The sequence below is a fragment of the Merops nubicus genome, unplaced genomic scaffold (genome assembly GCF_000691845.1).
Source record: "Merops nubicus isolate BGI_N331 unplaced genomic scaffold, ASM69184v1 scaffold31910, whole genome shotgun sequence".
Classification (NCBI taxonomy): domain Eukaryota; kingdom Metazoa; phylum Chordata; class Aves; order Coraciiformes; family Meropidae; genus Merops; species Merops nubicus.
The window spans coordinates 6,814-15,982 of NW_008581390.1; the positions used below are offsets into that span (position 1 = coordinate 6,814).

General features: G+C 41.4%; 1 protein-coding gene across 1 annotated transcript; it reads right to left on the reverse strand.

The window, feature by feature from the left end:
- FAM107B (family with sequence similarity 107, member B) lies at positions 1-6,665 on the reverse strand. Its single transcript, XM_008949861.1, has 3 exons — positions 6,486-6,665; positions 2,233-2,386; positions 1-598 (listed from the first exon to the last, which is right to left on the reverse strand). The coding sequence occupies exons 1-3, from the start codon at positions 6,611-6,613 to the stop codon at positions 482-484; spliced, it is 399 nt and encodes a 132-aa protein (XP_008948109.1). The 5' UTR covers positions 6,614-6,665; the 3' UTR covers positions 1-481.
- Between the last annotated feature and the right edge of the window lie 2,504 nt (positions 6,666-9,169).

Below are 9,169 nucleotides of genomic sequence, written 5' to 3' on the forward strand. Positions count from 1 at the left end.
TCCCAGATTTGATACAAATTCCAACTAAACACAAATTACTGTGGGATATACACAGGCTGTAGGTCCAGACGGAAGAAATCTACCTGCACAGCAAAGCTTCATAAGATACCACAGCAGGATTTTTATTCCGTTTTAAAGCAAAATATAATCTGTGTATCTCCACTAAACTAGGATCACAAGAGAGAAAGCAGTGCAACACTGAAGGAGTTCCTCTAGTATCCCTGGTTAGAACCTCTGAGGAAGGAGGTCAGGCTGGTCCGTGCCACTGAGCTGACAAACCCACTCCTTATCCATCGACCTCAGGACTGCATTTGGCAAGTCACTCTGTTTGTGGTGCTCTCTTTTTAATCCACACGTCCCAGGAATCAAAAATCTCATCTTCAGAAAGTGTCAGCTGCACGCTGTCTTGAGGGGCAAATCTGAGACAGCTTGCAAAAGCCTCTCTCTGCAGGAAAGCTGGAAGTCTTAGCAGGTGCTGCCTCTAGGAGTCTGGTGCTTCTGCTGCTTCCTGGACCGTCCTCCTCAAGTTGCCCTTGACTTTGACAAATTCAGGTGCATTTTCCTGCTCCTCCTGTATCTTCTGCTGCTCCAGTTCCAGCTTAAAAGGAAATCACATGTGAAAAAAAAAAGTATATCAATCAGATCATCAAGATACAAGACAAAAAACTAAAGGTTTCAGTAATTGCCCATGCAAAACTCTTTAAACTGCTTCCCTTCTTTCTCTCATGGAAAAGTTAAAGTTCCATTTCTGTGGGAGTATCTGTTCTCATAAATGATAAATCTATTCAAATCCTTGGTTCTAGCTTGCTCCACGCTTCCACCTTTGCCACATGGACAAAAACTCTGCAAGCCCAATACGAGAACAAGCTGAAGCATTTTTAAAGAAATTCTCCAACATCTTTGTTAAAGAAACAACAATAATTATCTTCTCTGGCTTTCACAGCAGGACACGGACCCATGTGCCTTGTGGGAGAAGACATATCAACAGCTACTACAGAGCACACTTGCAGAATTTATTTCTGAGTGTCTAGGTATGGATTTCTATATTTAATTTGAACCTTTTTTGGTGTCTATGTTTTGTCTAACACAAAAAGCAGCAACATAAAAAAAAAATCTTCCTTGGGCCTTAGTTGTTTATTTCTGAGACACCACACACTGCCATTTTTAACCCAGTTGGAGCTCCTGCCAGTGCAGACACTTGAAATTACCATGTCAGGTTGGACACTCTGCTCTCAGGGGCAAGGCTATACAATACCTGTAGGAACACAGCGAGGAACACCTCAGTGAAGGCAGATCAGTTGGCAGAAAGGAAGAAAAAGACCTTTAGAAAACTAACAAAAGCTCCTGAAAGGGGCTTTTTTTTTTTCTTTTCCCAAAGAGACCAAGGTCTCCCTGATTAATGGGGACAACATACAGCTCACCTAAATAATCTCTCCTTTGTCTCTGGCTCACTGGCAAGGGACGTGCCTAGTTACAATAAATCACAACAACGTTCCTCCATGAGCCATGTTGTCAATTAATGCCATTCCTGTGATGTTTACAGTCCCAACAGTGTCTGCAATGAGCACTTTTCCTCTTCTAAGAGAATATTCTATTCTATGTATGTCCTTGGATGGCTCAGTTTCAAATCAAATCTTCCCACAAGCTGAACCATTTGAAGCTGGGCCTTCAGGAGCAGAAAGGAAAATTGGCAGGATGATACCCTTAAAAATACAATAGCTTTCTCCCTCCAAAAATATTTCTAAGCCTAATTTAAGAAAAATTATAATAAAACACCCAAAACTCCTTTTCAACAGGACAATTGTTTTAAAGCATTCAAGCTTAAATAAACTAAATGCTTGATGCACAGTGACCTCTTTGATGAGGTGTTCCACTGTAGGGATACCTCCTCACAGGTACACAAAGTGCCTTAAGAGGCACAGGGAAGCAAACAGAGATAATTAATTCACCACAGTTTCAATGGTTAAATAAGGTCAGTGCTCCACACACGTTCCTGCTGTCTGCTGCAGGATTCACTCCACCAAAGGCAGACACCATGTGCAGTTCCTCTACAGTGTAAATGACAACAAGGAGGTAATTGTAGAACACGATTTGACTCATCCTAAAAAACATGTCTGCATTTGATCAGAGGAAACGTGCCAAAAAATCAGCTGCTGCTTCTTCCTCTCTACAAACAGACTCTCAGGTGAGTAGCTTGTAGGTGTGTAGAGGCAGGGTTATTGCCTGTCCTACCTGCTCCAGTTTCTGCTGCCGTTTCAGTAGCTCTATTTCCAGGTCTGATTTCTTCTTTTGTGCTTCCTCCTCTTTTTGTTGTTTAATAACTTGATCCCGTTTCCTTTTCTCCATCACCTTCTGCAGCTCTGGTTTGTTCTGAGGTGCAAGACCCCTTCAAATTAAATGGGAGGAGGTGGGGTGGGGAGTGGAACAGGGAATAAAGAGATTTGTTTTAATTAGCAAAAACTGGCACAGAATTGTAGGCGAGTTTTCTACAGTCAAGTCGTTACTTATTCAGGTACATCAGAACACAATTTATTAAAAGGAAAGAAACATGCCATACAAATAATTTATTAAAAGGAAAGAAACATGCCTTTTTTTTTTTTTGGTTAGAAACCATTTGCTTGGTTTCTAACCAAAACCATAAACTAGAATTTAAGCCATGTTTTTACTGAGGATATGCATTTAACATACATGTTAGTATTTCTCCTGGGTAATTCACTGTTTTTACTTTCATCTTTGGCCTTCCCTCTATTCTCTCAATTCCAGAAGAATGGATTAAAAAAAAAAAAAAAAAAATCTCTAGCAGAGCTGGAGAAAAATTTTGGACAAAAAGACTTCCCTTGCTGGCCAGAAATTTGGAAAGAATGTGTTCAGACAGTCTTATGCAGGGCACTATCCCCACAGAAGTTTGCATGGGAAGAGCTAAAAAGTGGTTTCCCTCTGGATTTTGTCACATTGCTCCTGGAAATCATGGATTCTGTCCTTCCCTGAAAATCTGAGAGCTTTAGTCATGCCTGGCTGTGAAGCAATTTCCAGGGAGAGCTCCCAGGCTGAACTCCCAGGCCACACTGAAAATCACAAAGAGGCTAAGACAACATTTGGAATAGAAAAAGTTGCAGTCACCTTGGAGACCAGACAAAGGCTAAAGGATTCTCCCTCTCCCGTGACTTTAGCTACTACATCCACTGAATGTTTCAAGTCTTTGCAGCACAAATTGCTTTCCAAGCCAACTACTCTAAAATGAGAAAGCTCACTCTTTGGGAAGATGCATGACTTTATTTATACAGACACACACACACACATGCACACCCACTCCTACTTATTTTTGTGACTTCAGCTATTTCTTTTCTCTCTGTTATGCTATAATGTTTTCAAAATGTGTTATGATAAGATTCAAAGCTTTCTCCATTATTCAGATATTAGCATCACTTAAGTCAGAGCAGAAGCATCCAAAATTTGTCTGTTATTGTCATCTTCCCTGTAAAGACTATTATATGAAAATATCCAGCATTAAGTTCAACATCAACCATTTTTTATTGCAACTTGAAGAAATTCTGTGATCTGAATAAGGTTTTGGAAAGCATATTTTTACCCTTCTCTACGTGCTATGTATCTGTGGTTGCCTAATTCTTCCATAACATGCATATCTGACAGAACGTCCAATAATAATTAAAATACCATTTCGTGGCGACATCTCTGAATGGCTCTATAGATTATGCAGCTCTATCCCTGTACATACTCTGACAGCAAAATCAAATATTTAGCAACACCCTACTTCTCATAATAGATCTCATCACCTGGATGCAACAGAAGCTACAAGATTCTGTTCATATTTTATGTTTTCATGCTACTTTAATTACATTTTAACACACAAAACTTAGGCAGAAAAAAAGTTGGAGTGATTTTTTTTAACTACTACTAGTGGAGCAGTGAGAGCTGAATCCAGGGAAACTTCCATGTAAGCAGTTAGCAAGCAAGGCAGCCACGAACCAGAGGCAAGCTGCTAAGTAACATTACTCATTCCTACTTTTTTCAGGTAAGGGTGCACCTTAACAAAGCAGAGGCACAAGATGATCTGGATGTGCTGCAGCTCTAGTACAGGGGACCTGCTGAAGAGACAAGTAAATACAACCCCTCTGTCTGCCCAAGTGGGGCTGGTACGGGGATCTGTAAGGGAACAACTGTAACACCAATCCGAGTGCCACTCTGACATATAAAAAGGAAAAGCAACAAACAGGTGGCTCCTGGATTAACTGGGAGTCTTCCATCACCTCCCAGTGATTGTTCTGGTCAAATGAAAAATCCTAAAGCTTTGATATGGAGTAAGCAAAGTGTGCTATGACACACTTAGAGGGGTTAGAGAGTTAAAACCCCTGGAAGGGACAGGAGCTATACTCTGCAGACCTGTGGCTGACTCCTAAGAAAGTAAAATAGTTTAGCATAAGTGAGGAATGCCTTGAGGTGCCACTACCTGGATCATTTTTTGCCCCAAACAAGTACCATTTCTGCAATAACTCCATTGTTTCAAGTCTCAGCAGACACTGCTCACAGTAGGCCTGGAGAATGACCGGACCAGCACTGGCTACTATCTTCTGAGATCCAGAAATGCCTGTTCAGAGCTGGTTGGTCAAAAAGCTGTTGGTGCCCACACTGAGTCTTCACAATAAGATAAGGTGCACGTTAAGCAGACTTCTACAAAAGCACTAAAAATCCTCCATATATATGACAGTTTGCAGGGACAAAGCAGAGCACACCGCTAATGCCTGCATTACCAAAAAGCCTCATATCAGGGCTAGTACAATGCCATGAAGCAAAGAAGAGTAACTCTCTTCCCAAAAATACCAGTTTTTCTGCTGGTGAAATCCCTCCAAGTATTTCATTTCTGCACCAATAAATACAGATGGAAAATTAGCAGCTGCAGCTAATCGAAATGACAATAAGAGCAGAGCGGGTGCTGAGGGCTCCACAACTCCTCTGTCTAATAGGATATTCTCCTGGAAGAAAAGAACTCCATACTATTTAAAAGTGCTTTATGCTTTCAGAAACTTAAAAGAAAAAAAAAAATAGCCTTAATTTATTGCAGCCTCCACATCCTTTAGAATAAGATCCTAAGTCGGGAAACTTCAACTATCTTTCATTCAATGACTATAAACTTCTTGGTGCTAGGAATTGACTTTGATGTTTAATCCCATTAACAAAAAATAGGACAAACACCTATTTAGGCCAGTTTCTTCTGATACAGTTGGCATTCTGTAAAACATTTCTACTTCTTCGTCACTAAAGAAATGCTGTATTGTGTGTGCAATTCACTGAGAATTAAGTATCTAAGCCTAGCATTTGTGAGGATTTTGCTATTTCATATAGAAAAGACCCTTCTCCCCTCAAAATGCTGCCCTGCCAGAGGGGAAAAACAAGAGAAATGTTCATAATGTGACTCTCCCTGACAAAAAGACATATGCACCTGGGGATTTGACTAGTCAAAGCTTCCTCCTCTCCTTTATCCAGGTCCTGGGTCTCAAAAATCCTGAATGGCTGCTACCTGGAACTTTGTTCTCAAACACACTCTGAAGTCCTGTTCCTCTGTTTCTGTTTTGTGAATCTCCACACTCTTGCCTTTGCAAACTCTACTTTGGGTGGCTTCAATGCACCAAGTCACCGTTTTATATTATAGCTAGTTTCTGTTTGTTTAAATGGATGAACATCAACAGGCTTGGTGGCTTTTCCTCCACTGTGTGCTCTGGTGGCTATTTTTTTAATATGTTTTCTAACTGAGTCCTCCACTGCTGAGAAGATTTAATAATAGGCTCTCAGCTCCTTTTGGGCCAAGCACCTGTGTCTCTGAAGCTGATGAAATCAAGTTCCAGTTATATACATCTTTAAAATCAATATACAGAACAAGAGCTGTGCATCCCATCCCAGAAGTGAGGAGCAGCATTTGCATAACATACAAAGAAACACTTGGGCAGCAGCAGAGCAGGCACCAGACTATCACTCTGCATTGCAAGAAAGATCAAGTCAGTAGAGAACTGTTTTATGTGGAATAAAATATACTATTTCTTTGATTTAAAAGTGGCCTCATAAACTCAGTGCACCGGGAATGGTGAAAACCCACAAATATTATCATACTACTGGTAACAGTAAAATATTATCAAATACTTAATAAAGTTAAGAGTTCAAGATAAATTACAGTGCCCAGGTAACCAGTGTGAAATGTGATAGGAGAGAACTGCACTGCTTCTTCTTGAAACTGACCCTTTGAGAGTATTCACAAAACCCAAAGGAGAAGTCTTTTACAGCAAGCTTTTGCAGAGACACTGAAATTCAAACAGAAATAAATGCCCCAGCTTAGAATCTGTCTTTTCATCTATGAGTTCTGAATCAACACAAAGTGTCTGCTGGGTTTTGGGTAAAATGTCATTTTGATGAAACCAAAACTCAAGCTGTGGTTTGGGCTGGGAGGGTGGCACAAGTGATTTTTAGACTCTTACCTTTTCTGATTCATAAGCAGCTCTCTGTGGAGATCTTGATGATTCCGGGATGACTTCACAGGATTAATTAACTTCTGAGGTCTAATTAATTCAGGATTGTCATCATCTATGTAGTCTGGTTCAGCCATAATCTTTCTTGGAATGGGGTAGGGATCTTTGGGTTCAGTGTCCTTATTCACAGTATCTGTAAAACAGGGGGAAAGCTGCAGTAAATCTACACTGAAAGACCTTTTAAAGATGTACTAGAACATAAAGGCAACATATTACATTGGTCACCATGATGCTTCTCCTACATTTATTTTGTCCGTAGTAAGTAAAGGCTCTCAGAGCAAACATCAGTAGCACCCTTTTAAATAGACAGTAATTTCACAACAATGTCATCTCCAACTGCCTTCATCCATTGACTTGGAGACACAGATTCCCCCCATTTTAAGAAGAGCTAGGCAAATAATTTAGGTTAAGCATGTCAAGAGCCCTATTGATTTTAATAAGCCTACTCAGATGAAGAATTTGTAGATCAGCAATATTGAGACTCTAAAGACATTTTAAATACTGACTATATTGAATACTACCAATGTGTACCAAAATGACACACAGTCTCATTTTCTCATTTCCAGCTATGGGGAAAACACCTGCTGAGATGGGGGACACACTTTTGAGTGGAAAGGTAGAGAGGAGAAAAATTTGGGTGAGGTTGTTTCACCCGGTGAGAATCCACAGAAATGCACGGAGCTGAAGGCAACGGAGTCTTGATGATTTCTATCTTCTTGAAATGTGGCATTTTCCTGTCCTGCTATAGAAAACGTATCTATACACCAAATCACAACACTTTTAATCAACAGCTGACAAGCAAACTACAGTTTTCAAACAATTCACATGTGACCATTCATGCCCCCTTCCATTTAAAAGCCCCAGTCACAAAAAGTTCAGCATCTAAACCAAAGCACATTTGGAGCAATTCTGCCTCTGTTTGCTGTCGTGGAAACCTGCATGCAGAATCTGTAATTATCAGTTTGATCAAACACTGGCTCCTCAAACAGACCCCCCCAAAAATAAGCTCGTAGCACGTGGGTTTACAGAGATGAATCAATGGGACACGAAAGAAAAGGCGAGAGCCCTTCTCCAGCCTGACTGGCAGGAGAGCTGAGTGCTGCACGCTGCAGAGGGTGGGCTGCGAGACAGAGCGTGGGGCCACTGGGACTGGCTGTGATTTTCACTGAGGCAAAACAACAGCACCAAGTCTTCAGTGGATGCACGGAAGCCACGCTGGATGTGAATGTGTCCAGTGGACCTGGCACAGCTCTTTCAGCTTCTTCCTTTGAGGATGACAGGAGTTGTGTTTTACTGGTGTGAGATCTCACACACCAAGTTCCCGTGGAAGGAATCCAACGAGGAACAGCTTAAGCAGCATGAGCTGCTCTCAGGGTGGCCCCTGCATTAGTTTTCAAGGCAAGTTTATATGTAGCATTTTTGAACTCTGTGGGGGTGCTGGTTCTTACAGGGACCTCTGAAACTAATATAAAAATTACCCACAGCTCACAACTGTGTAAGCATATGTCTGTACAAGACATAACCCCTTACAGACATTGATCATGGAACAAAAATACTTGTCCTTCTTGCTTCAGTCCAGCAACCAGCTATCACCACACGTGCCCAATATACCAGTACCATTGCAAAACTGAGGTCAGAAGAAACTGGAAAGACTTCCAATCCAACCTCCTGCTGAGAAGAGGAACAGCTATGAGATCAGCCCAGGTTGCTCAGGACTTCACCCAGTGAGGTCCTGAAGTCCTCCAAGGCTGCACAGCCTCTGTGGGCAACCCTGCTCACCTGTCTTCATGGTGAAGTTTTTCCTTACACCCATATGAACCTCTTGGTTCAGCTCACACCTGTTGCCTCTCACACTCCAGCCATGCACCACAGTGAAGAGACTGGCTCTGTCTCCTTGGTAAGTCCCTCCCAGACACAGGGGGCTGCTGGAGGGCCCCCCAACCACCCTTTGCTCAGGGCTGAGCCAGCCCAGGTCCCTCAGCCTCTGCCACAGCTCCTGAGCCCCAGCCCATCTTGGTGGCCCTTTGCTGAAATCTCAAATCCTTTGCTGTTTAATTTCATGCCATACGAAAAACCCCAAACCCCCTCAAAACCTGAACTTCTCAACACACTGCTAAGAAAAAGCGTGTGGCAATCTCTCTACCACAGACAATGAATAAAGCAGATACAGTTCTTTTCTCTTTTTAAATAAAACAATTTGTACTTCCTTTGTGTTCATGTCAGGCTCATCACACCTAAACCAACTCGAATGTTACATATCCAACCCCCACCCAGAACAAACCTTCTCTGTAAATATTGTTTTTCTCTACCTCTCCACCAGTTCTGTCACATTGATGGGGTTGTGAGTTTTCTGGAAGGCATTTATCATTGACAGCTCTCTGTTACAGTAAACCTGAAAATAACCTGCTGCTTCTTCAAGACAAGTCTGTTTGTTTAGGTGAAGAGGAAAAACACAGAATTACCCTACAACTGTCATAAACAATGAATTATTTTTTAACACAAGCCCCTGGAAAACAATTTGATTCAAACATTTCTCAGAAAGTTTGATGTAATATTTTGTAGTGTGTATGTTTGCTTTTGGCAAGCTCTTAAAATGAAGTCTATTTATTCTTCTTTCTTCTGTCCCATTCTCT